We start from the raw sequence: 27708 nt of genomic DNA, 5'->3' as shown, positions 1-27708 counted from the left end.
ATGTAAGGAAACATTAAAAAAAAAAAAAAAAGAGTAGGTGATAGAATCCTCATCCAAAAACTACCAGAAATAACTGCGAAGTAAAAGAACAGCTAGATATTGTTTTGGTCACCTCTCAAGTTGGCAGAACTGGAAAAGAGAAAATGCACTCTTGGTGAGAGGATGGGCAAATGGGTACTGCCATGTAGCCTTGACCGGAAGGCATCACAGGGATTTCCCAACAGCAATTTGACAGCAGCAATGTTAAAACAAAGAGGAGCTTTGTGGAAACAGCATGTCTTTAACTCACTCGTAGAAATTTAGTGGACAGGTTTACTCACATAAGTGAAGATAGATATACAAGGACTTTAAAAATTGAGGTAATTCATGTGCCAGCTGGGCCCTGAGCCTCAGCAGAGTTGCAACATCTACCCTCTGGTTCGTTGGTTTTACCCAGGTCAGCTAGCAGGGAGGTGAAGAAGGTCAACCACCACACCAGGGAGCCTAGAGCACCTACAACTGCAAGCAGGAGAATCGCATCCATCATCCGTGTGGAATCTAAGCCCCCTCTTGATCTAGAGGTGGAGTGGACATCACCATCCCAGGGTCCACAGGATGGAGGAATAAAATACGGATTAGAGTGGACTTACTGATATTCTACTACAAAACTATTATGACTAGTAATAGAAGAAATTGTAGCATGGAGGTGGAGAAAGTGGCCATAGTAGTTGCTGAAGGCAGGAAGAGGGAAGAAGAGATGTGATGTGGGGGCATTTTGGGTGCTTTGAGTTGTCCTAAATGATATTGCAGGGTCAGATCCTGGACTTTATACATCCTGCCATAACCTACTGAATGTATGAGGGGAGAGTGTGATCTACAATATAAACTATTATACACGTGGCACAGGAGTGCTCCAAAATGTGTTCACCAAGTGTGATGAGTGTACCACAATGATGAGGGAGGTTGTTGGTGTGGGAGGAGTGGGGTGGGGGGGCTGGGGGGTATACGGGAACCTCTTATGTTTTTTAATATAACATTTTTTGAGATGTATATATCTTCAAAAAATACAACTTACAAAAATGATGGGAGTGAGGAGTGGGGAGTGGGTTATATGGGAACTTCTTATGTTTTTTAATGTAACATTCTTTGTGATCTATTAACTTTAATTTTAAAAAGTGTTTAAAAAATTGAGGTAATAGTGAAAAGTGGAAATGACCGAAATAGCATTTAATAGGTTATTGACAGAATAAATTAAAATGCACCCTCCCTAGTACAAGAATTAGATTTCTGTGTGTGGCATGGAAAGAGGTCTGCAGTCCTTTATGCCCAAATACAGGGTGGACAGAGTCGAGGGAGGGGAGGGGGCAGCCGCTCAGCCGTCCACACCAAGGTCAAAGCCACACAGAAGGGAGAGTGTTGGCACCAAATCACATCTGTCCACCCATGCTCCGTGCCCAGCTCCCTTACCTCCTCTGGGCTCGCTCTCTTCTTTCTGCTTTGTGTAAAAACAGAGTCACACTTTCACATCATAAAAAATGCTTTCTCCTTGGAGATCTTTATTTCCAGTTACCAAAACAGGCTCTAAGTCTGTACGGATTCCAGTATGGCAACGGAAGTAGAACGGACAGGTCACGAGAACAGATTAGAATCTGGAAGCCCATAACAGGGTCTGAAAATACATAGAATATAAAAATGGAGACCAAGCCAGTGAGGGGAAAGATGAATTGGTCAATAAAATGTACCCATGAATGCTCCTGGATTCTCGGTTAAATATTTAGGGGGGGAAAATGACCCTTATCTCATGACATAAACCAAAATGAAATCCTAGAGGATCATGGAAAATGAAACCATACGCATACTTGGAGGGAATTCATGAATTTCTGGTCATCTAGTCTGGTGATAAGAAATGCTTTTGTTTCTAAGTAGAATGTCATTGCAAAAACCACAAAGAGAAATACCCACGGTTGAAGCTATGTGCAAATCTTAAAACATGCGTGTCAAAAAGCCTGAAAACAGAACTAACTTTAACCAAATGATGGAGCTTAACACCAGCAGTGAGGGGAGAAAGCAGCTCCCAGCCCCGACGGGCTCCCGGAGGTGCACTCTTGCTAAAACATTTAACCCGCACCCAACCACGAGAAGCTGGGAGCAGGCGGCGGAAAGAATGGACTTGGGCTCTTAAAGGATGGCGCTGTCAGCAAGGTCAGAAGAGGCTGGGCAATTGCTAGAATAAAGGAGGCTAAAGAGATGTGCCACTAGGTGCCCCGTGTGGCCCTCAACTGGCTCGCGATTTGAGGGTGGCAGATTTAAATCAAACACGTTATTGGGACAACCGGGGAAATTGTCTTCCACCGATTCTCAAATGTTTCGGAAGAAAAACACAACAGAGAAAGAGAGGCATGAGATCAAGGGAACGTGGCAGAGTGTTAGCAGTTGGTGTCGAGGCCTGGGGACGCAGCCAGCTCCCCGCCCAGGGCTCGCGCCCGCCCCCCACTGCTGGGAGGGCTGGCAGCCGGCGTCCCCGGGCTTGGTCCTCTGCAGGCCTCGCTGCCTCATCCGAGGTCGGGCGCCTCACCGGCGGGGAGCACAACATGGAAGGGAAGGGCCGCCCCGGCTCCCACGGGCAGGTTCCACAGCCAGGGCCCTCGCCCAGCCCTGCGCCCGGAGCACTGCCCACTGGGCTTCCTGCCTCCTGGCGGATCCCAGCTGCCAGACCAGGGCAAGGTCTGGAAGCTTCCACATGTCTGGAAGCTTGAGACTTTTTCAAAATAAAAACCTAGCAGGGAAAGACAACTAAAAGAAAACCGAGGAGATACTGTTTATCTCAAAAGGTTAGTGTTTTTAAGAGATTCTTACAGGCATGCTTTCAATATGCAATCAACAAGGAAAAAGGAGTAATTTTTAAAACGAGTCAGCAAAATAAACAGGAGAGTTACACAGAAACAAAGGGTCAACAAGCAGGCAAAAAAAGACTTAGAATTAAATGCATAGACTTCTAAACTATATATATATATATTTTCACTCTAAAATTTGAGACGATTTAAGCAAATGAGCCTGTGGCTGGCGAGGGTTCAGGAAACATGTCCTCCACTGGCCTTGCCCGGGCCAGGTTTGTAGGAGGCATAAAAACCCCTAAATGAGCTGCACCCCCTGTGCTGCCAGGTGCTCCAGTGCTCTGCGGTCACCCATTCCTGTGCCGGCCAAGCCAAGTGGCTGGACTGGCCGGGCCCCTCGCTTCCCAGCCCTTTGTCGTTCCCACTCCCGGCACTGCGCCCACGGCACCCACGTGGACGCCAGCCTCTTTTCACTGCTCGAAGCCCGTTAACCTGAAACTCAGGTGGACCCCGAAGGCCCGGGGTGAGGGGCCGAGCCCCACGAGGGCTGGCTCCTGGGTCTCCGTCCAGCCCCTCTCCGTGCAGCTGGGGCCCCTGACTTCCCTCTTCCTCCACCCATCTCCCCAGGTCAGGAGTTGTCCGTGGACACCTGCGCCCGGATTTCTTTTTACTTTAATAATGCAAAGGAAGTCAGCCCTAGACCACATTTCCTTTCTCCCAGACAACCCCCAGCCTCTTCGCAAGCAGCAGAGCACACCCAGAGAAGCACCCACGTGTTTTCTTGCACAAGCAGCTCTCTCCCCAGCTTTCTCCTGGTGGATCAAACACGAGTCAGCTCTTAACACGCCAGCCTGCCCTCCCCACCCCAGCCTTTCCTTCACGTACACACAGGCTTCAGCCCAGCAGCTCACCTTCCCAGGGTGTTTCTGCAAAGAAGGAATGATGTGTGCCAAGTGGACAACGACAAGGATGTTTTCCACGGGGCCGCTCACAAGAGTGGAAACCGGAAGCAGATATCGTGCTCTTACAGACCGGATCCAGGAATTCTGGCACATCCGCAGGTGGTATGCCAGGCAACCACGACAGGTGATGGTCCTGGAAGTAATTTAACATGGAAGGAGACGTGTGTAAATGAAAAGGCACGTTACAAACTAGCGCATCGGCTGAGATTCCTCTTCTTTAAAGAAAACGATCAGGCATATATAGCTACAGACGAACGCCAAGAGGGAAGTGACAACAAATAGAACAGTTATGCCTGGTATAGAACGAGAGGCGGTTTTAATTTTTTCACTCTGTGTGTTTTCTAGTTTTTCTATGACTTATAGAGAACACTTTTAAAAGCCCTCCGCTTGCCCTCCCTCCTCCAGACCCAGCTCCTGGAAGAGGGGGCCGCGTGCACCCTCTCCACCTCCTCGCCGCGTGCCCCCCCGGCCCCTTGGCCTCTGCGGGCTGCGCCACCCTCAGCCCCCCGGCTGCTCAGCAGGGTCCAGCACGGCCGCCCCCAGGTCCCGGCCACGTCTCTCCTCCTTTGCCGCTGGCCTCTGCGGCTCGCCTCCCAGCGGTGCCTCCCCACGCCTTCTCTCCAGCTCTTCTCTAAGCACCTGGCCATGGTCTCTAATCTTTTCCTCCTCCTCAGTCACCTCTCCCTTGTACTGAACAGAGTTTATGTCATATGGTTGGACAACTGTGGCAACACGGAATCCATTGCAGAGAACCCCATTTACTGACTTAAGCCCTCATGCGTGGAGAAGTCTGGAGAAAGAGTCCAAGGCAGGCATCGAAGTTCACGTGCTATCGGGCCCCCAGGCTCTTCCATCCTTAATGCGGAGGCCACAAACTCATGGGCACAAGGTGGCTGCTGCTTTTCCAGCAACATCCTCTCCTGTCCAGGCAGCAGGCAGGGAATTCAATGTGTGTGTGTGTATACACACATATATAAAATATCAATATATATCACATATATATACACACATGGGACATATAATATAATTTACATTTTTATATGTTAATAAGTATTAATTTATAGTTAGAAAAGATAATATAAAATTAAAATATATAATGCATAAAGTAATGTGAAATATAAAAATATAAAATTAAGGATTATAAATACAATACACAAACTTATAAAGATAAGTAGGGTAAAATTATTACCGGATAGCATCAGTGTATCACATGTAACGCTGTATATATATATGTACCTCATTGGCCCAGATTCAGGTGGCCTGGCCCCGCTCGTTGCAGCGTGAGAGTTTCGCCCTGCCAGCCTCTATGGCAGGAAAGGCAGGGCGGGAGGGGGCTGTGAAAGGCCTTTGGGTAGCTGGTCGGCCTTGCTTCTCGTTTAAGTGACACTTTATTTCATTTCATTCACAGCCATGCTATGGATTAGAGGTTTCCGCCCTGCCCGTTCCACCAATGCGAAGACCGAGGCTCCCAGGGTGACAGCCACTTTTGCAGCTCCCAGGGCAGGGTCCCCCATCTCCTGGAACATCCTGGTCTGCCCCGGGGGGACAGAGTCCGTCTTGTGCCCCCCGCCATGTGCCCCCTGCTTGGCCCCCCGGGCTGCGTCAGCATTACAGTCCCCAGCTGTCCGTGACTGGTCTGGGAGCCCTGCCGTCACGCCCCCAGCCCAGAGAGGTGACAGGCCCACGAGCTGAGGGACAGAGAGGGGTGGCCCTGTCGGCATGCCCCCCAGCCCGGCGAGGTGACGGGCCCACGAGCTGAGGGACAGCGAGGGGTGGCCCTGCTGGGGCACCCGGTCCGGCCTCGCCTTAGAGGACAGAGTCCAATCAGCAGCTCCCCTGAGCACTCCCCACCAGGGCAGACCCTGCCGCCTTGACTGAGCCCCGAGGCCCAGCGGTTGACTTCCCCGAGGCCTGGCCCCGAGCGCGCCTCCCGGGGCGGCGGGGAAGGGGGTGCCTGAGCCCCTCTGCAATGTGGTTTGCGTTACCGCGGCTTCAGCCATGGCAGGGGCTCCTCGAGTCAGGCAGGAAGCAGAAAATATCAGATTTAGATTCCACATTCCATGCATTGCATGCAATTACCCGCTGGAGCCGCATCGGGGCACACGGGACCCACAGAGGCAGGGAGCGGGGCTGCTGCAGGGGAGGGCTTCACCCTGTCCTCAGCACCCAGCAGTGTTCTTGGCAGGCGTCAGGTGTTCCCAGGTGCGCCGGCCGAGCCACTTGGGGCCCCGTAGGCGGGAAGCCGGTCTCGTGGCTTCCAAGGCCCGGGGGTCGGGCACGGCACCCACTCCAGCAGGGGGTCCTCTTCTCTGCACGCCCCTCCCCCACTTGCCCTTTTTTAAAAAGGATTTACTTATTTATTTATTTCTCTCCCCTTCCCCCCCAACCCCGGTTGTCTGTTTCTGTGTCTGTTTGCTGCGTCTTCTTTGGTTGTCAGCAGCACGAGAATCTGTGTTTTTTTTTTGTTGAGTTGTCTTGTGTCAGCTCTCCGTGTGGGCAGCGCCATTCCTAGGCAGGCTGCACTTTCTTTTGCACTGGGGGCTCTCCTTACGGGATGCACTCCTTGCGCGTGGGGCTCCCCCACGCGGGGGACACCCTTGCGTGGCAGGGCACTCCTTGCGCGCATCAGTACTGCGCATGGGCCAGCTCCACACAGGTCAAGGAGGCCCGGGGTTTGAACCACGGACCTCCCATGTGGTAGATGGACGCTCTAACCACTGGGCCAAGTCTGCCGCCCCCACTTGCCCTTGAACCTAAGAGCTTCCCTGCATCATCCCCAGCTGCCTTCCCCCGCCCCACGCTCCTGGGGGGTTCACCCCCTCTGGGCCCCAACAGCTGCCTTTATACCCAGGTCGGGGGCTCCAGCCCAGACTGCCTCCTGAGGCCCCCAGAACTCATCAACGCCCCCGAGTGAGCTCCTTCCCCTTCGCCCCGCCCCAGGGCATGGGACCACCGGGCCACCACTCACGGAGCCAAACTGCGGCTGCCCCCAGCTGTCCCCGCCCACCCGTGCCGGCTTACTGAGCTGGGCGGGTTTCCTCTGCCCTCTCCCCACCCCCCGGCCCCTCCTCTGCACCTGGGCCCCCTCTCCCCCCCAACGCCACCAGCACCATCTCCCACCTGGATGTCCCGTGCTTCAGCTCACCTTCTCGCCTCCACCAGCACACGCTCCAGACCGCTGTCCACGGAGCAGCTGGCCACACCACGCCTCTGTCCACACCCTCCGGGGCTTCTCGTCTTCCTGGGACCAGGGCGGGGCCCTAGCTGGGTGCACAAGGCTCTCTGGGCCCCGGCGCCTGCTTGCCCCTTCCTCCTGTCCTCCCCTCTCCCCCTGGCTCCCCCGCAGTGAACATCGCCTTGTCTCTAGGCCTTGGAAGGCGCCAGGGCCTCTGCTCCTGCTCGGGTCATGCCTCAGAGCTTGTCCCCAAGCCTCCTCGGGCCCGCCAGTGTCTAAGCGCAGAGGTGCTCCCTGGAGGAGCACTGCTGGGCCCGCTCAGCTCCCCGCAGCACGGCACGGGGGTGTGATGCCGCACCCGGGCCTCTGGAGTGAGGCACGTCACCCGACGGGAGACTGGGGACCCCGCCCGCGCTCAAGAACCCCGCCCTGCAGGAGGTGACGTGGGCGCCAGCCGAGGCCACCCACCAGCCAGACGGGGCACCCAGCCAAACCTGCGCCCATTCAGCCACCCCCCTTCACTACTGCTTATTTTGTCTACAAACAGATTAGAAACAGGACCCAGTAAAGGCAAACGAATGTATGTGTTTTATTCCAAAGATACATGGGGGAAAGCGATTCATTTTTCAAAAATTTTTACCGTAGCACTTCTTTGCTAAAATTGGATTCTGAGGCAGGTCATAATGATGGCAAGGGAGACGGTGAGCCCTCTCCTGGGAAGCGTGGCCGATGTCGCCCTGCCGTGCAGGCTCCAGCTTCTTTGTTCCTGGGTGTCACAATGCCAAGTACCACGGAGAGGGCTACGGAACGACCGCGGGGCTCTTGGACCTCTTCTCTGTTTCCAGACCCCGCTTTTCAGTTCCTGGGCCGACCCGCTGCTTCTCCTACCCTGGAGGGTGGAGCCCACCCTGAGAGCCTCTCCGAGCTACCTGCCATTCCTCCCACGCCGCCCTTGACCGCGTGGCATTGGCCACAGAGGCCGTGCCCAAAGGCAGGCCAGGCGCCCTGGGGTCCCCTCCGAAGGCCCAGCCCCACGGCCGGGGAGGGTCTCTCTGAACCGCCCTCTGCTCCCCTGTCTGGAAGCACTTGGCAGGTGTAGGGATGAGCCGGTGGCAGGACCCAGAGGGGCTCTCCAAGAGAAGGCTGCCTGGGTGGGGGTCCGCTGCCCCTTTACCGTGTCCCCAGAGCCTCTCTCCAGGCCAGAGCAGAGTTTGAGCTTGGTAGGTATTTGTTGAGTGAATGAATGAAGCACAGCAGAGAGGAGCTCCTCCTGGTGGAACATTCGGGCACTGCAGATGTCCACACCGACCGAATGCCCACGTGGGGGGCCCTGTGCTCAGCTTGGGCAAAAGTGGAAAGTCTGGGTCACGGGACTTCCGGGGTGGGGCAGAGGGGCTGGATCCTGGGGAACAGGCATCCAGCAGATGTGCCTGGACTTCCCGGGCGGGGGGAGAGAAGCCGCAGGGCAGAGTCAGGGGTCGGGAGGGAGGGGGCTGAGGACTCTGCCCCCAAAAGGGGGGCCTGCGCCCCAGCTGTAGAGGAGCTGGGAGGGGCCCGCAGGAGGCGTCTGCACCAGCACACTAGTGGGGGGAAGCCCCTATGCCTCCGAGGGCTTCCGGATTCGGGGGCTGCCCCTGCAGATTGCATTCCAGCAGGGGGGTGCATTTAGCTCCCGTGCTGGGCTGCGTGTCCTCTTGGACCCCTCCTACCTACCTCTTGGACCCCTTCTGAGGCAGAAGCCGGCAGCACCCCTTGGGGGGCACTGGCACTGGCTGCTGGCTTCCCCAACGCAGGGGCACTAGGAAAACCTCTCGTCTGCAGCGGGCCGCTCGCAGGAGTGCACTGGGGCCCCAACGACGCAGGCCGGCAGGCGCAGGCTGCACCCCGACTCCACAAGCCCCTTTGCTTCCGCGCGCCCCACGGCCGCCCCCCGGGAGCCCGGCGGGGCCGCGACGTCCCCGGCTGCCCGCGGCCGAGCCGACCCGGGGCCACCAGGGGGCGCGCCGCGCGCGCGGGGCGGGGACACCGTGACGCGGGCGCCGCCGGGTCCCGTGACCGCGCGCCCGGTCGCCATGCAGTCGCCGGCGGTGCTCGTCACCTCCAGGTGAGCCGGGCCCCCGCCGGGGCGGGCTGGGGCGCAGGTGCGACGACCGCGGCCCGACGGGGCGCCCCGGGGCGGCGCCTCTGCGCGGCGGGGGCGGGGGAGGAGCCCGGCTTCGCGGACGAGGACGCGGGCGCGCCCTGCGGGGTTGGGGGCCTCTTCTCCCCCTGCCCGCCCGGGTGCGCGTCTTTGGCCAGCACAGCTCGGGGTGCGTCACCCCTCGAAGGCGCTCTGCGCGCCAGGCCCGGGGCTGGGCCCGGGGTCCGGTGGCCTCCAGATCCCCCCTGGAGCGGGCAGCAGAGCCCGCAGCCCGTGGGAGTTCCCGTGTCCATGGGGACGCGACGCCGGGCCCCGGGACCCAGACTCCTGGAGCGGGCGAACGGGGCCGCGTGGCGCAGGGCGCGTGGAGCTGCCCCCACGAGGGGGAGCGAAGGGGCGGCGGTGCCCCACGAGGTCCCCCAGGAGAAGCGCGGAGGCGTTTGAGTGGAGGTCGCCGGGTGGCCCACCGGTGACCCAGGCCTGGGGGACCCCGCCCCAGACCGATCCCGCAGAGGCTGGGGTGGACGTGGCTTGGTGCCTTTTCCCATCTTCAGTGGCTGTAAAAGGACCCACTTCAAGCCTCTTCACATACCCCAGCCAAAATCCAGCGCTCAGCTCACTTATGCCATATGAATGTCACCCAGCACAGAGCTGTTCCTTTTCCAGCGGCCATCCGAACTTCTCTGTAACCTCAGGTGGAAAACTCTTATTTCTTCATGCACAGTTGGTGTCAGCACCTGTGCATTACCTGGATGCTGTAGGGAGGTTGCAGGCCCTGTCTGGGTTGGCAGAAGAGGTTTCCCTGGTGCCACATAAGTGACTTCCACTCCCTGCGCCTCAGTTTCCTTTTCTGCCAAATGGAGGTTTGAGTAGGGCAGTGCCAGCAGCAGACACCACTCAGCCGCAGGGGGGCAGTGGAAGTGTGCTTGGGTGCTGAGTGCTGGGGGGGACTTCCCTGACGGTTCAGCCTGGACACGGTTTGTGAACATTCTCGGGGGGGCCGCTGGCGAAGGCCACGAGAGCAGGTGCCCGTCCTTGCTGGCGGCCCTGGAGCTGGCCTGCAACTCCGCAGCACCTTAGCCCCGCGCCCGGCGGGCAGGCAGGCCCTTCCCCGGCAGCCCCGGCTTCTCCTTACAGCCCCACCACCTGCCACGCGTCGTCGCGTCCTGCAGGCATTCGCTCCTCCGGCGGGCGTGTCCTGCGCTCTTTGCTGGGCCGGTTCTTGGCTAAGTCAGTGAACAGAGCCAGTTCCTTCTCGTGGAGTGTGGAGGGGGCAGATGGACAACAGGTGAAAACAGAACGACAGGGGAGATGGATGCTAAGAAGGAAGTAGAAGGTAGGGGACAGGTGTGTGCGGCCACCCTGTACAGTGTGGCCAAGGAGAGCCTGATAGCGAGGCATTTGGACAGGTGCCTGACTCGTTCCCAGGGAAAGAGTGCCGGCAGCGAGGACAGCAGGTGCAAAGGCCCTGAGGCGGGCAGGCATGCCTGCGTGTGGGGACGGCGAGGAGGCCTTGTGCCTGAGTTGGGTGAATGGAGGGGGCGTGCCAGACGAGGCAGTGACAGGTGTGGGCTGCGCCTCAGGGACGTACCGTGGAGGCCAGGCCAGGCTACGCCTTTGGATTCCATTCTGGGCCCGATGGGAAGCCCGTGAAAAGGGGGTGAAATGATCAATTTGTATTTTACAAAGATCCTCGGGCAGCTTGTCGAGCAGAGGCTGCAGCTGAGGGGACACGAGTGGGTGGCCACTGGGGAAGGTACTGCCGTCGTCTGCGTGGACCAGGGAGATGGTGGTGGCCTTCCAGGAGCTGCTGACTGTCTTACGTGGGCTGTGGGAAAGCAAAGGGCAGCCAGGCCTACCCGCGGGCCCCTGGCCGTGGCTCCTGAAAGGTGGACACTGCAGCTTCCTGGGACGGGGAGACCATGACAGGAGCAGGGTTGGGGGCAGGCGGGAGTCACCATGGAGTACGCCTTTCTAGCAGGTTCACAGGTGGTACTGGTGCTGGCCCAGGCGCTAGTGGATTTTGACTCGGTCCTTGGCTGTGCTGCAGAAATGAATTTCAAGAGCACGCCGGGTGAGTTAGGCCAGTAATTTATTCAGGTAGAAATGGGAGAGAATAACAGATCAGGGGTCCCAGGTAGAGAGGAAGGGGCTGAAAAGTGATAAGGAGGGCTGACCTACAGGCTACAGTTCCCCAGTTTGGGTTATAAATGCCAGGTTGACTTGCGTGGTGAGCCAAGCAGGGGAGAAGGCAGCCAGAGTCTGGGGCCAGAGGAGAGAGCGCAGGCCTTTTGAGCTGGTAATTATCCCGCCCCTTTGCTAACGGCAGGAGAGGGATTCCAGCTCTTCACTATTTTGATTGATTCTCTCTCCCATCAATCGCCCAGGAGGGCCCAATGATGAAGTCTTTGGGCAATATCTGGGCTTCTCCTGGCTTCCAGAAGTCTTCTGAGTGGCAGAATCTTGGGGGGGAGCAGTCATCTTGGGGTTGCTGATGTCCACGTGGACTTCTTGCCAGGTTCCAGATCCATCTATCGATTCCCTGTCTTACCAGCCAGCCCTGCAGGAACCACCCTCTGAGAAGCGCTGGTCTGGGGGGAGGCGGGGGCGTTGCTGGACCCGGTGCCGCCAGCTGGAGGGTTGGGTGTGGCTCTAAGGCAGGACCTGCTTGCCCCCATCGCATTCCCCTGCGGGGCGCAGGCCCAGAGCGGGGCTTCGTCCCCCGTCGCCTGCGCAGCGCCTCTACGGAGCCCCCCTTCCTCGAACAGAAGCCGCGGGGCCGCCCCGCCAATTCCGCAGAGCCGACGCGCTGATTCGGTGGAAGACCCCCCAGCTTCGCCCTTCTCTGTCCTCCCCCGCTTTCCTTTGTCTCCCCAAAACCCAAAGGTGGGAGCCAGGCCTGGGGCCTGGCAGGGGCTGGGGGAGGAGGCTGGAAGGGCGTGGCCTGCAGCAGCCACCCGGGAGGATCCCTGCGGACCCGAGGACCAGCTGGCACCCAGGCCCGCCCGCGTGTCCTGCCGGAACTGGCGGGCTCGGGCGCCCGCGGCTTCCTCTTCCTCCTCTTCCTCCCCGCAGGCGAGTCCAGAACGCGCACACGGGCCTCGACCTGACGGTGCCGCAGCACCAGGAGGTGCGGGGCCGGCTGATGGCCGGCCACGTGGAGTACCAGATCTTGGTGGTGACGCGGCTGGCGGCCTTCAAGTCGGCCAAGCACCGGCCCGACGACGTTGTCCAGTTCTTGGTAAGCGGCAGGGAGCTCGGGCCGGGTCGCTCCTGCCGAGACCTGGCGGTTGGGGCCTCTCCGGGGGCCCACCCAGGCACCCCTGCCTGCCAGGGTGCAAGTGGAACCCGAGAGGAGCTGCGCACCCACCAAGGGGCCTGTGGGTGCCGGACTGCGCCAGAGGCCAGGACCCGAGAGGCAGCGGGGGTCACCGGTGGGGAGGTGGCCTCGTACAAAGGCAGGGACAGACGGTGACGGGAGCTCCGGGGGTCTGAGGGAGCACCAGCGGGGGCACCTCGCCCACCCTGCGAGTGCGCTTCCGGAAGCCCCTCGGAAGAGGTGCAGGCCAAGCTCAGCTCCGAGGAGCAGGTGGGCAGGCGCAGAGAAGGACATCCCGGGAGGAGGGCACAGCGGCCACGAGGCGGGCGGCGGGCGGCGGGCCGCGCGGGGGCCTGCCTGGCTGCGCTCCGTGCAGGGCAGTGACGTGGGCATGTCTGCCCCTCGCAGGCCGGCTGGAGGCAGAGCCGAGCCGGGTGGGAAGGAGAGAGGCTGGAGGCGGAGAGCCCAGAGCAGGGGTCCCCAGGGTGCGGTGTGACGCAGGCCAGGGCTGTCGGAGTGGAAGGAGGGGGAGATTTGGAAACAGGAGGCGCTCTCCGCCCAGCTTTCGCACAGCGTCTGCCCAGGGGACGGGTGGGGACAGGTCCACGAGGCTGCACGGGAGAGGGGCCGAGCCGTGGCGCAGGCGTGGGTGCGGCAGTGCTGAGGCCAGCGTGAACGTCTGTGTGTGTGAGTTGTTCAGAGAATGGATGTGAGGGCAGAGGGAGAGCCCGAGGAGGAAGGTCAGGGCCTCCCAGCGGCTCAGGGACCTGTCAAGGAAGAGGCAGAAGAAAGAACTGGGCGCCGGGAGCCCCAGAAGCTGAGGGTGTTTCAGGAAAGCAGACTCACTGAGGTGTGGTTTATTTGCCCCTTTGGGCTCTTGTAAAAGGGGGCTGGACCTTGTGATTTAGAAGGGCAGCCCTGGGATCACGAGGATAAAGGTCAAATGAGCAGGCATCACATGACCAAGAGGGGCGTAATGGCTGTGCCAGCTCCTGGCCGCAGGTCTGCACCTAGGTTGGTTCCAAGTCTCCTGGCAGCCAAGGCAAAAAGGGAAAGAGTGAACTTTAGCGCTCTCATTGCTGCCAAATTCCAGAGGAAAAGCATGGCCCAATTCCGCCTGTCAGGGCAGCGCGGCAGCAGCACAGGTGGGGTCCAACGAGGAGAGGTGCTTCCGCACTGGCTCCCTCCTCGCGCTGCCACACACTGAGCACCCAGGTGTGCCATGAGGTGGGGGCTCTGTGTGTCATGGCCGCGCCCTCCAGGGGGTCTGCAGCTTCCGGGGACTGGCTTGACCTGGGATGGAGCTCAGCCCTCCCTCGTTAGGGAAGGGGGCCGAGCGGGGAGGCGAGAGATGGGCGTCCCTGGTGGGACAGGCAGGCCTCCCAGGTGCTTGGGCGCACACCTGGTCACAATCAGGGGGCGGCGTCACATGGGAGGCCGCGGAAGGGGACGGCTTGAGCAGCACCAGGCGTCATCCCGGGCCACCGTCTCCTAACCAGTGAGCCTCCGGGCCCCGCTGGGGTGCGTGCAGGTGCTTCTCGAACGTTCTGAGGTTCCACCAGGGCAGAGGAAGACCGGCCTGTGTTCCCCATGGGATCCGGGGCGGAGCGCCCCGCGACGTGCCCTAAGCACGAAATCCCGCTCAAGTGTCACGTTTCAGCCGAGGAAGGCAGTGAGCGTGCCGCGGCCCGCTCGTTGGAAAGACGCACCCGCGCCCAGGTGCTCGGCCTGGGGAGAGCGGCCTCCGCGCACGTGCTGCCGGCGGCGCACGGCGCTCGGGCAGGGATGCGGGTCGGGGTACCGCCCCCAGCCCGCAGGAGGCACACCGCGAAGTCGGCCCCTGAACCCCTGCCGGGCTGGCACCCGCAGCCACCTGGCGACGTCCCCGCGCCCACCGGCGCAGTCTGGCCGGCAGGGGGCGCTCGGCCTCCACCGCGGGCTCTGCCTGGCTGGGGCGCCCCCCTCCCCCGGGACAGCCCACGGGAGCCCGCGTGACCCGTCACTCTGGGGCCAGTTCCCAGGCCGCGCCGGAGCCCCTCCCAGACCACTCCGCACGCGGGGGGCTGCGAAGCCCCCTCCTCTCCAGCCTGCCCTCCCGCACCCAGCACCCTCACGGGCCCCCCGAGCTGGCACACGCGGGGTGCGAGGCGCAGCCCGGGCTGGGAGTGCGCGTGTGAGCACCCAGGGTCCCAGAGGGGTCGGGAGCCCGAGGGGGAGGCGGCAAGCCCGGGACCCCGGCCGCGCTCCGCCCCCTACAGGTGACTGCTGGCTCTCGGCGCGGCCCCACCAGCCTCTGGGAGCCGGGGCGCGCTGGGGGGTCCCTCACCATCTCCCCGCGAGGACTTGCTGAGCGCTGCCGCAGGCGCTCAGGGCTGGGGCCGGCCTTGGGCTCTGCTGGGCTCGGGGACCCGGTGCCCGGGGCCACCTTCTGACGGCTGCAGGGGCCCCCCACCTGCTCCCCTGGGGTCCCGTGTGTGGGGTGGGGAGGGGAAACCAGTCTGGGCCGGCCCCGAAACTGCCTGGCAGGGACTGGCCCCACCCGGGCCGCCCCTTGTTCGGGGGGGGGGGGGGGGGGGGCATCCAGAGGTCCTGTGAGAGGCGACACCTGCTGCGGCAGGAAGGGGACCACAGGCTGCCCGCAGGAGACGCAACTGCTGGTGTGTGCTTGCTGGGAGGGCGGTGTCTCCATTGGGCCCCGCGCGCTGGCATTCCCCCTTCTCTCGGCGTCTTTCCTTGGGGCCGCCGAGGCCACCCCTGACTCGGGGGCTTGGTGAGTCCATGTGCAGGAGGCGGGGCCCACCCTCCCCAGCTGGCGGGTCCTCTCGGGGCCCCTGGCCTCACTCAGGGGCCCCCCGCCCTCTCCTTGCAGGTCTCCAAAAAGTACAGCGAGCTGGAGGCGCTTTACCAGAAGCTGAGCAGCCGCCACCCCGCGGCCAGCCTGCCCCCGCTGCCCAGGAAGGTCCTGTTTGTGGGGGAGTCGGACATCCGGGAGCGCACGGCCGCCTTCGACGAGATCCTGCGCTGCGTCTCCAGGGATGCCGAGCTGGCCGGCAGCCCGGAGCTGCTGGAGTTCCTGGGTACCCAGCCCTGGCCCATCCCTGCCCGCTGCCCCCCCCAAGCCCCAGCCTGCCACCCTGGCAGTCCATGGAGACGGGTGTCCCGGGCCAGGGGTGGTGGGCAGGGAGACCGGCCCAATTCTTGCGCGCCTGGCCCCTGCGTGCTTGGCACACTCGGATGCCCACCCCGGCCTCCCGCCGCACTGCCCAGCGCTCTCCTCACCTGCACGTGCCTCTTGTTCCACCGCCAGGCCCGGGGCCTGCTGCTCGTGAGAGCTTCTAGGTGACGGCTGAACTGGGACCCCAGCCGGCGCCCGCACCCTGGGGCAGGGTCCCCGCCTGGCGCTGGTGCTCCCGGGGAGGACCAAGTGCGCCTGTGCCCTCGGTGGGGAGGGTCCTGCCCAGGATCCTGGAGCCTCGCTCCGCTTTCTCCTCTCTGGGTCACCCGGTCACCCCATGGACCCTTACTCAACCACGTGCATCTGTTACTTCCACAGAATGGGGGGACAGTTTTTCGAAAGAAAGTTAATAGTTAATGAATTATTACAAAGTGAGGGGTAGAGAATAAAAGCAAAACCCATGAACTCACAGAAGGCCTGTGTATGAGTCAGCCAAAGAGGTGCTGATCAAAATACCAGAAATCGGTTGGTTTTTCTAAAGGGTATTTATTTGGGGGAGGAACTTACAGATACCAGGCCAAAAGCATACGTTACTTCCCTTACCAAAGTCTTTTTGGAGCAAGATGCCTGCCGACGTCTGCGAGGGTTCAGGCTTCCTGGGTTCCTCCCTTCCAGGGTCTTGCTTCTCTCTAGGTTCAGGGATCCTCTCTTCCTGGGGCTGGCTTCTCTTTCCTCTGTGAGCTTACTTCCTGGGGCTCCAGCTTAAGGCTTCAGCATCAAACTCCAACATCAAAACTCCAGCCTTAAGAACCCCCAACCCTGTCCTTGGCCATGCCTTTTATCTGTGAGTCCCCACCCACCAAGGAGTGGGGACACACAGCGCCCTAATCATAACTCAACCATGCCAGGTACAGATGAGATTACAAGCATAGCCCAATATTTCTTTTGGGAATTCATCTATTACATCAAATTGCTGCAGTCTGGGGCAGCATACAGGCACAGAGCCCAGGCTTTGCAGGGGGTCTCTGGGCCCCTCCCCAGCCCCTCCTTTTTCCTCTGGGGGCCGTCGCCTATGATTAGGGGGCTCCAGCCCGTCCCCAGCTGGGGGGAGGCTTGCACCCAGGTGGGAGAGGGGCACCAGCTCCCCGGCCTTGGCCTCCCTGCGCCTGTCTGTCTTGGGGGACGCTGGGCGCTCTCAGTGGGTGTCGGTGCTGTTGAAGGGACCCCGTGCCTGGGAGGTGCCTGTTGGTGGTAGGCGGGGAGCTGGAAGGCTCAGGGCGCCGGCAGTGCCAGCACTCTGCGCAGTGCTCGGCCCTCGCGGCGATTCACCGGGCAGTGAGCGCTGTCGAGCGTAGATCACTCAGGAACGCCTTGGACACGGACAGGCAGGCGCCCAGCGCGCGCCTCTCACGGTCCCCGCAGGAAAGGCCAACCCTGGGTCCCCAGCCTGCCACCGCCGGGCGCTTCCCAAACGCAGCGTCGTGCGTTTGGCAGTTGTGCCGAGGCCGCACTGCTGCAACTTTTTGGCATGCTGGCTCAGCCTGTCTCCGTCCCTCATCGTGGACGCCCCGCTTTGGCTGTGCTGTGAGAGGCACCGTGCTGAGCTGGTTTGTGGCACAGCAGTCACGGTTACTTCTGGAATCTTCCACGTGCTTCCTCTGCACACACCTGGCACCCATAGGCCCAAGACCCTCCAAGCAGGTCTCCACTGCGAGCGGATTGGCCCAGCTCCGCGTCGTGTCCGAGCCCTGTGAACCTCCTGGGGGCTTTGGGTCCGTTGGACCCACCCTCTGCGCTGCGCGGCCTGCGTGCCGTTAACCCAGCGGATGGCCGTCTTGCTGCCCCCCCAGACCGTCCACTCGGGACTGCTCCGCGACCCCCGGGCGCTGCAGCAGGCGCGAGGGACCCCCAGGCTGCCCCCGCGCACTGTCGCCCCTTCCTGGCTCATGACGGGGCCCCGGGGAGCTGCCAGGCACCCCCCGCCCTGGGGGGTGTGCGTTGAGACCCTTCTCTTCCTGCTCCGCAGGCACCAGAACCCCCGGGGCCCTGCACGCCCCCGGCGCAGCGGCCTCGGCCCTGGACGCGGACGGCCAGGCAGGGCCCAGCACCGAGGCCCTCGACTTCTTCGAGCAGCAGGACCGCGTGGCGGCGGCGGGCCCACCGGGCCTGGAGCGCGAGGACATGGGGACGTGCTCGGGGCAGGAGGAGGCGGCGCTGGACCCGCTGGGCATCCTGCGGTAGGCACCCCTGGGCGCGGCGCCTTTGGGGCTTGTTCCGGGCCCCCTGGGGAAGCCAATCCCCCGGCTCCCTGGGTCACCGGCCCCCAGGGCTCTGCGCCTCGTGGCCTCGGCCTGGCATCTGGGGGGACCACGCGGGCACCAGGAGGCGGGGGTCCTCGCAGCTCATTGCTGGCAACCGTGTGCCTCCGGCCAGTGGCTTGAGCCCCTGGGCCTCGTGTCCCCCCACATGGGGCAGGGCTCATGAGCTGGCCTCCCCAAGGCAGCGGTGAGTCTCCCCGAGGTTGTCGTGGTGCAGCAGGGACCCACGTGACGCGAGGGTAGGAGGCGCCCTGGGCGCCCCGTGACGATGGGCTGTGTCCCCTTCGCACGCGCTCGCACGCTCGTGCACGGGCGCTGGCCTGGGCGGTAGTGGACCCACGTGGCCCTCGCCGTCGTGCCGGTGGCGCCCACTTCCTCGTTTCCCGTCGCGTCTCCTCCTCACCCCCTGACTGCCGTCAGCCACTCCGGTAGCTGCTCCCGACCCCCCTGCCTGCCCCACGGCCTCCTGGGCCAGGGGTCTGGGCCACGGGGTGCCCATCTCGCGGGGGAGACGAGGAAGCTGACGTCCCGCTCCCCAGCCCCCTCCGCTGGGCACAGGCTGAGCTGTTTGTGCCGGACTCCTACCAGGAGGGGGGCGCTGGGCCGACTCAGCCCCCAGAGCCCCCGCTTTTCCTCTGTGGCCCTAACTTGAAACAAAGCGGGACGTGTTTTGAGCTGGCCCCGGTAGCGGGCACGTCCTGCCTGGCAAGCGCGGCTATTTCCCGGGTTTAGCATCAGAGGCGCGCGAGCCCTGCGGAGGCCTGGCCTGAGGCTGCCCGCCTGTGAGCCACGGCGCTGGGGCCGGAGCCCAGCTGGGTCGGGGCAAGCACACGGCCCGGGCGCGAGTTCCGGTTGCGCCGTTCCTGGGCAGGGGTCCCTGGCGGCTCACCCCAGGCCTGGGGTCTTCTAAAGAAACAGCACCCCCCTCTTCGAGGTGGTCTTCCTGTGACGATTACGTGAGTCGTCGCGTGCCAGGCCTCCAGTCAGTGCCCCACGGGCGGCTGGCACCAGCGCCACCTCGACGCAGAGCCAGCCGCCCCAGACCTGGAGAGGGCTCTGCTCATCGGGCAGCGTGGGCCGCGGGGGGCTGTCAGGCCAGCTGGCGAGGAGGCCTGCCTCCTGGGCCCCCCAGAGGGGAAGCAGCGGGGATGAGGGGGCAAGTACAGGCACCGGCTCTGCTCCCAGGTGAGGCAGGGGGCTTCCTCTCCCGTGGAGGGTGGGAGAGGCAGGGGCTCAGGGTGGGCTCCTCGCAGGTGTGGGGGCGGGGCATGCCATCTGCAGAGGGGTCCGCTGAGAACGGGGCCCCCACTGGGAAGTCAGTGCACCAGCCTGCCGCTGCTGGGTTTCAGCCCCTTCCCCAGCCGTCCTTGGCTCAGACCTCGCCCTGGGAGGGGTCAGCAGCCCCACACGGGGCCACGTCGGGACACAGGCCACCCCCAGAGGGGCTGGGCAGGACCGCAGAGCCCCCCATACCGCCGTGTGCACCCCGCAGGTCCATCGGGGCTTCCCTGGGCAAGGATAAGGCTTGCTGGGCTCACCCCGTCCAGAGTGCCAAATGGAGATGGCCTTCGATGGCCCATGCCAGCCTCTGGCTGAAGGACTCGCTCTGCAAAGTGGCTCCTTTTTTGGGTAGGAAAATGCTCTTCGGGTTGGCAAGTGCTGCCTTGAATTTCCTACTAAGGCCAGCAGCGGATTGTCAGTGGTGGCAGCCGGGCAGGGACCCTGTGGCTCCCGGCCCCTTGCGCGCCCCTTCCCTGCCTTCCAGGGGTCTCAGTCCTGAATCCCACACGAGGTGCCTCAGCGCCTGCAGAGGGACCACAAGGTTTGAGACCCTCCCCTGCCCGCACTTCTTGTCTGACCAATGTAATCATAAAGACTAATCTGTCTGGCAGTGCTGCCACCCCCATCACGTCACAGCAGCCAGTGTCGTTTTGAGAGCTCGTTACATGCTGGGAAAAGAGTTCCTGTCTGCATAAACTTGTTTTATCTTTTTTTAAAAAGATTTATTTTTATTTATTTTTCTCCCCCCTCCCCCACCATTGTCTGCTCTCTGTGTTCATTTGCTGTGTGTTCTTCTGTGTCCGCTGGCATTCTTGTCATGCAGCACCGGGAAACTGTGTTGCTTTTTCCATTGCATCATCTTGCTGCTTCAGCTCTCCGTGTGTGCGGCACCATCCCTGGGCGTGCTGTGCTTTTCTCGCACTGGGCAGCTCTCCTTGTGGGGCGCACTCCTTGCGCGTGGGGCTCCTCTACGCGGGGGACACCCCTGCGTGGCAGGGCACTCCTTGCGTGCATCAGCACTGCACATGGGCCAGCTCCACACGGGTCAAGGAGGCCCCAGGGTTTGAACCCTGGACCTCCCATGTCGTAGACGGACGCTCTATCAGTTGAGCCACAACTGCTTGCCTCGTTTTATCTTTTAAAACAGTGTTCCTGAAACTTTATTATGACCCATGGTAAAGATTATCTCATGAAGCGGTACACGTGTGCACACGTGTGTAAACCGAAACAACAGTTTCAGGAAGTTACTAACTCTTGCCAAGTGTGTTGCCTTTGCTATTTTCTGTTCTATAATATTCCATTTTCTTGTAAGCGTCCTGATCCACCAAACCGCTTTCCCGTCGGTGAAGGGTGCAGTGTGGGCACCTGCTCCAGGGCTGGCGTTGGCCTTGGCCTTGCGGCTCGTGAGGAGGCCAAGGCCTGGAGAAGCCGAGCGCCTCGTCCACCTCCGTGCCGCTGGCCAGCGCCCGCTCGGGCTGGGCACCTGCTCTGAGGGACGCGTCTCAGCGGTGGGGGTGGGGGGGTGGGGGGGGTGGGGGGGTGGGCAGGGACCAGGGCTCCCCCTTCGCAGATGAGCGCCCTGACGACTGGCTTAGGCACAGCCCCGGGGAGGCAGAGCGGAGCCTGCAGGTGGGCTCCCTCCCCGCCTCTCCCGGGACACCCAGGCGGGCTGGTCCGGTCTGGCCCCCCAGGGCCCTGCAGTCCTGCTCCCCGTGCCCTGGGGGGCGGGGGCGGGGGGAGAACGCGCTCTTCCACGCAGGTGGCTTTTATCTCTCATGCAGAGCGTGTCACCCCCTGCCCCGGGCCCTCTGCAGACGGCCCCCCCCCCCCCCCCCCCCCCCCCCCCCCCCCGGTTTCCCGGCCACGTGCCCCATCCCCGCCGCGGGGCGGGCCCCCTCCCCGGCCGCCGGGCACCCGGTGCTGGTTCTCTGCCCTTCCCTGCGCGGCCACGGCGGGGCGCTGTTGCTCTGCCGCGGGCCGAGGTGGCGGCGCAGCACAAAGCGGGGCGGGCCTGGCTTTCCTTTGTCTCCCAGGCCCGGCGCCGTTGCTGAACGGAGACGGGACGTGACTGCCCTGCTGGGGGAGAGGCCCCCCGCCCCCGGCCCTCCTCCCCCAGCCCTCCTGGCCCTTCACCTTAGCACCCCCCCCCCCCCCCCGGCCTCCCAGGCCCCCACCCCGGCCCTCCCCCATTCTCCCTCCCTAACCCTCCCGGCCCCCCCCCCGGGGCCCCCCCAGCCCTCCTCAGCCTGCCCAGGCCTCTGCTACCCCCCCAGCACCCCCCCACCCCCCTCCGGGCCCCCCAGGCCCTCCCTCCCCAGACCTCCTGGCCCCCCCATCCCCACTCTCCCTCCCTAGCCCTCCCTGCCCCCCAGGCCCTCCCCACCTTCCCTCCTCAGCCCTCCCCGCTCCATCTGACTGTCCCTGTCCCAGCACCAGTGCCGGCCGCTAAGGCGGGCTGCGCGGGCGTCTGCCGCCCGCCGTCCACTGTGCACCCCTGCTCGAGGGCCACGTCGTGCGTAGCATTTGTGTCCAAGTTTCTCTTTCAGAGAAAAATGAAGTTCTCCTGGAACCCGTCTGTCTCCTGCTGGACATAGTCTGCTAGAGACATTTAATATCGTGTCTCGAATAATATTATGTATGACTGGTAGAAAAATTTTAAATGCCAACACAAAGCCTTGCCCCCGAATGGATACGTACTGGGATCGTCTTGTTTTATAATCCGAAAGGGAGAGCCTTATATGTACCATTTTGCATTTGCTTTCTTCCTCTATCGGATCTTTGCAAATCGGTACATACACTTGTGTGTTGCTGTTCGGGGCTATTGCATCAGGTGATGGGCTGTGGGTGGCACTGCCAGGCCCCCCGCTTGGAGCACCTGTAGGGTTTCCGTAGGTTCTCGCTGTGGCAGCCACTGCCTTAAGGGGCTTTTTCATAGATGGAGCTTTTATCCTCGTAGGCCTTTCCCGTCCCCCACGCGTGCTCCAGAGCCAGGCGCCGCGCCTCTGCTGGGGGCTTCGCCCCTGCAGCACGGGGAGGCCCCCCGGCCTCACCCCTGTGGCACCGGGAGGCTCCGGCCTCACCCCTGGGAGGCCCCCCTGCCTTTCCAGATCCTGCCTGAGAGGCCCGGCTCCTTCCCACCCCTTCCCCTCGCCTGGTCCCCCAGTGTAGGGGGGGCCACCCTCGCCGCAGGCGTCCGAGGATGCCCGGCCTCTGGTGTGCAAACGCGCCTTCCTGGAAGGCCGCTTTGCAAGCTCCCCTCGTGTCCCGCAGGGCAGATGCCCCGGGTCTGGAGCCATGGCCTGAGGTGGTGACACCACCACTTCCTGGCAGTACTGTGTTTTGTTCTAAACATTTCTATGATTTTTGCTTCGTTTTCCATAAAGTTACCGTACTTGTTTTGGTATAAAAATCATATTTTACTCCCAGTGTTTTGGCATCATCGGTGCTCTTAGATGATTCCGATGTTCCCAGTGGCCCCAGGATTGGCTCACTCAAGATTCAGAAGCAAGGCTGTGCCCCCTGGAGGGGAGCAGCCCCAGCTCCTGGGGTGCCCCCTGAGCTTCCTGTCCTTGGGCGGCTCCTGCTAATGCTCGCAGCCGTCGCACTGGGCTTAGAGCCTCTGTTCCCATCCGCGCCCCCCATACCTTGCTCGCCCAGCTGGGAAAGCCGCATCTCCTGGCACTTGTTAGAAATGCAGATTCTCAGGCCCCACTCCTGACTGGGACCTAGAAATCTGTGTTGCAGCACGCTCTTTAGGAGTTTCGTGTGCAAGCTCAAGTTTGAGGAGCCTGAGAAACCAAACTTGATTAAAGTCTTGAGGGTGACAGAAAGGGAATAACCGTAGACAGCAGCAGGTCATCTCCGCCCAACGCAGGGACCCCAAGCCAGGAGCATGCTCAGGGGGTGCCGCCTGTGCCCTCTGCACCCCGCCCTGCCTCCTCCCTCACACCTCGGGGTTCCCTTTTCCATCCACCTTCTAGAGGAGCTCCCTGGTGTGCAAGTTTGAGGGCACACTTTGTTTTGTTTATTTTTTATTAGAGAAATTGTATGTTTACAGAAAATAAGCTGAAAATACAGGTTCCCATATACCCTCCCCCGCGCTTTTCATTATTATTAACGCTTTGCATTATACTATTAACTGTAATTAACCCATAGTGTACATTAGGATTCACTGTACAATCCTATGGGTCTTTAAAAATCTTTTGTTCTAGTATAATACATCCAACCCGAAACGTCCCCTTTTAACCACTTTTTCAAGTGTATGATTCACTGATGTTAATCTTGTTCCCAGTGTGCACCCACCACCACCAGCCGTGACCAAAACTTTTCCATCGCCCCAAGCAGAAACTCTGTACCAATTAAGTATTAACTCCCCATTTTCCATTGCCCCACATGCCCCTGGTACCTTGTATTCTACTTTCTGACTATGAATTTGCATATTCTAATCATTTCATATCATTGTGATCACACAGTGCTTGTCCTTCTGTGTTGGCTTATTCTGCTCACCATGATGTAGCATGTCTCCAAACTTCATTCCTTTTAATGACTGAATATTCTTTTGTATGTATTGATGGACACTTGGGTTGCTTCCACCTTTTGGCAATTGCGAATAATGCCACTATGAACATGGGTGTACCATTATCTGTTCAAGTCCCGGCTTTCAATTCTTTTGGATTTATGTCTGGAAGTGCATTGCCAGGCCTCATGGTAATTCTTTCCTTAACTTTCTGAGAAACTGCCAAACTGTTTGCCACAGCAGTTTAGTGATTCAGTCCCTATTTGTTATTAGTTTATGAAGGTCTGCTGGTTCTTTTTGAGTTAGTGTAGGTAGTTTGTGTGCTTCTAGGAACTTGTCCATTTCTTCTAGGGTATCAGATTTGTTGGTGTACAGTTGTCCATCGTATTCTGTTATAATCCTTTTTATTTCTATGGGGTCTGTAGTGACATCCCTTCTTTCATTTCTGATTTTAGTTACTTATGTTCTCTCTTTTTTTCTTTGTCAGTCAAGCTAAAAGTTTGTTGATTTTATTGATCTTTTGAGAAAACCAACTTTTGGTTTCATTGGTTCTCTATTTTTAAAAAATTCTCTGTTTCATGTATCTCCACGCCAATGTTTCTTTCTTTCTTTCTGCTTGCTTTGGGTTTAGTTTGCTCTTCTTTTTCTAGATCTCTGAGTTTAGATCTTTCTTCTTTTTTAATACAAGCATTTATAGCTATAAATTTCCTTCTCACTACCTGCTTTGCCTTAAATTTTGGTATGTTGTGGTTTTATTCTCTTTTGCCTCAAAATAGTTCCTTTGTGATTTCTTCTTTGACCCACTGATTGTTTGAGTGTGTTCTTTAAATTACACATATTTGTGAATTTTCCAGTCCTCCCTCTGTTACTGATTTCTAGCTTCATTCCATTGTGGTTAGAGAAGATAACGTGGCATGATTTCAATGTTTCTATCTTTATTGAGACTTTTTGTGACCTCACATGTGGTCTATTTTGGAGAATATCCTGTGGGCGCTCAAGAAGAAAGTGTACTTTCCTATTGTCTGTCTTGTTGTTGATGTGATTCCTTTTATGAGTATATAATGACCTTCTTTGTCTCTGGTAATGGTTTTTTACTTTAAAGTCTATTTTTTCTGATATTAGTTTTCTTTTGGAACTGGTTGCGTGGTATATACTTTTACATTTTTTTCACTTTCAACTTACTTGTGTCTGAATTTAAGGTGAATCTCTTGTTTACAGCATGTAACTAGATCATGCTTTTTTAACCATTCTGCCATCCTCTACATTTTGACTGGAGCATTTAATCCATTTACATTTAAAATAACTTCTGATAATGCAGGATTTTCTTCTGCCATTTTGCTATTTGGTCTTTGTCTTATACCAGATTTGTACCTCAATTCTTCCATTAATGCTTTTCATATATTTTTTTAAATTTTTGTATTGCACTAACTCGAGTTCCTTCTCATTTCTTTAAGTAAATATTTTCAATGTATTTTCTTTGTGTTGACCATGGGGCTTAATGTAATCTATAGCAATCCCATTTGATTTGATGCCAACTTGACTTCAATTGCATATACATTCAATTGCATGTACCCTTTCATCCCCCCACCTTTTTATTGTACTTATTACAAAGTATACCTTTATGCATTATGTCTATAGACAAAACCATTGATTTAGCATTATTTTTTATGCATTTGCATTTTAGAACCTGTATGAAATAAAAAATGTTAGTTATATACCAAAAAATAGAGTACGCTCATACTGGCATTTATAATTAACTGTGTGGTTACCTTTACCAGATGCCTTTATTTCCTTATGCCTCATCAGTCCACTTTCTAGTGTTCTTTACTTTCAGTATGAAGAATTTCCTTTGGCATTGCTTGTAGGGCAGGCCTTGTAGTGACGAATTCTCTCAGCTTTCGTTTATCTGGGAATATCCTCATCTCTCCGTCTGTTGTGGAATACAGTCTACTGAATGTAAGAATTGTGTTTAGCAGTTGTGTTCCTTCAGCATTTTAAAAATTTCATCCCACTGCCTTCTTTCATCCATGGTTTCTGAGGAGAAATCGACACTTAATCTTCTAAGGACTCCCTGTACATGTTCCTTTTCTCTTGCAGTTTTTGCAAGTTTCTTTTTGTCCTTGGTATTTGACAGCTTGTCTGCTATGTACCTGGCATGGTTCTCTTTGAGTTTATTCTGTGTGGGGTTTGTTGGAATTCTTGAATGTGCATATTCATGTTTTTCTCGTTAAACTTGGGAAGTTGCTTTTTTGTGGGTTTTTTTTTTTGTTTTTTTTTTACCATTATTTCTTTGAATTTTCCTTCTGCCCTTTCTTTTCCATTTGTGACTCCCATCACACATGTGTTGGTTCACTTGATGGGGTCCCACAGGTCTTTAGGCTGGGTGCACTTTTTTCCTTTCCTTTTTATTTCTGCTCCTCAGCCTGAATCATTTCAATTGTCTTGTCTTTGAGTTCTCTCGTTCTTTTTTCTGCCAGCTCCAATCTGCTGTTGAAACCCTCTAGGGAATTTTTCATTTCAAGTATCATGGGCTTCAAATTCAGTATTTCTGTTTGGTTCCTTTTAAAAGTTTCTCTTTTTTGAGATTCTTACATTGTTCATTCATTGTTTTCCTGATATTCTTTGTTTTTTTTTTCCTCTCTGTGTTTTCCTTTATCTCCTTGAATATACTGAGGATAATTTTTTAAAAGCCTTTGTCAGGGGTGATCACTGTTTGGTACTTGTCATTGATGGTTTCTAGATTTTTATACTTGTTCTGTTGGATAGCTCATCATTTCTTGTTTCTTGTTTGTGTCTTAATCTGTTACACGCCGTACGTTTTAATATTTTACAGTGTTCATTCTGGGGTTAAGTCCCTGAGCTGTCTGTTCCTTAAGTTTGAATCCAGATCGTCATATGACAGATTTCCTTGAGTGCCAGGAGTGAAGAGAAACAAACCAGCCAACACAGATGACCCCTTCCACAGTCTCTGCAAACTGGCTCCAAGCTGGTTGATGCTTTCCTTGAGGGTTTAGCCGATTAGCCCAGGCCAGGAATGTGAAGCTGTAAGGGCCTCAGGGCCCAGGAATCCCCCCTTTACAGGAATTGAAACGATCCCTCAGTTCCCAGTGAAATAGACTTCCTCCCTCGGCCACCCCCAGAGCTCTGTCCTCTAGGCAGGACGCCCTCTGCCCAGGCCGCTTTGGCGTCATTGTTTCTTACCAGGTTCGTTGGCACGAAGCTGCTCCTGCCTGCGGGGCGTGTTCTGGGAGCCAGTGAGGACTGAGTGCCCTGCTGCTGTCCTCCAGGCTGCCCCTCGCCCTCCACCCCCACAGACATGGGCCTGCAGGCGCCCTGGTGTGTGCAAAGGGGTCGCTCTGCTCCCCCGGGACCCGGCCAGTGTCCCGCTGTGGAGTGCAGCCAGCTTCCCGGGCCACGGTCGGGGAAGGGAGCAGAGGGGCACCACGAGCGCCCCCTGCCATTTTTCAAAGCTGTTTCTTGATTCGGTACCTGCCCGGCTACTGCACCCCTTTATTTTCTGGAGCTCTGAGGGAGGTGACTGCCACTTTTCCTTGTTGGTCCAAGGTGCTTTTGGGAAATGGAACCCTGGAGGGTCCCACGCAACGTCATGGCTGACCAGAAGCCCCGAGGGTTTTTTTTTTTAATTTGTTTATTTTTGTTTGTTTTGTGGGTACAGGGCTGGCGGTATTTTCCTTTCCTTTTTTGTGTGTGTTATTTGTTTTATCTTCTTCTTTTCCTCCTTACCGAGAAGGCTGGGGCTGGGAGCTGGGCTGGCCGGGACCGTCCTGAGGCTCCCCCCGCCCCTGGCCTGGCCCAGCCTGGCTAGAAAATGGAGAAGGAGAGCAAGGAGCATTGCAGCCGCCCCCAGCGGTCACTGCCACAGTGACCACAGCACCCACCCCTGCGGGGGTGGCCACCGCAGCCCACGTGAGCATGCCACCTGCACCACATCCCTTCCGAGTTAACGCGCAGAGGCTGGCCTGGGAGAGTGGACCGCTGGTGACCCCTG

General features: G+C 58.6%; 1 protein-coding gene across 9 annotated transcripts in view; it reads left to right on the top strand.

Annotated features, from left to right (window-relative positions):
- Window positions 1-8952: 8952 nt before the first annotated feature.
- The window catches only part of HS1BP3 (HCLS1 binding protein 3), a 45369-nt gene continuing 26613 nt past the window's right edge, over window positions 8953-27708 (top strand). For 8 of the 9 annotated variants that reach the window (XR_011647455.1, XR_011647453.1, XR_011647454.1 and 5 more), the window contains exons 1-4: window positions 8973-9054; window positions 12166-12331; window positions 15279-15486; window positions 17611-17821. Coding sequence is in view for 1 of the 9 variants with exons in the window: in XM_058287669.2 (XP_058143652.1) it covers window positions 9023-9054; window positions 12166-12331; window positions 15279-15486; window positions 17611-17821 (617 nt within the window). In the remaining 8 variants the exon portion in view is untranslated. Of the gene's footprint in view, window positions 9055-12165; window positions 12332-15278; window positions 15487-17610; window positions 17822-27708 lie in introns of all 9 variants that reach the window. The other variant, XR_009183399.2, reaches the window with a different exon arrangement.

The sequence above is a fragment of the Dasypus novemcinctus genome, chromosome 25 (genome assembly GCF_030445035.2).
Source record: "Dasypus novemcinctus isolate mDasNov1 chromosome 25, mDasNov1.1.hap2, whole genome shotgun sequence".
NCBI classification, from domain to species: domain Eukaryota; kingdom Metazoa; phylum Chordata; class Mammalia; order Cingulata; family Dasypodidae; genus Dasypus; species Dasypus novemcinctus.
Note: the sequence above shows the minus strand (reverse complement) of the source record. Positions and strands in the feature narration are given on the sequence as shown.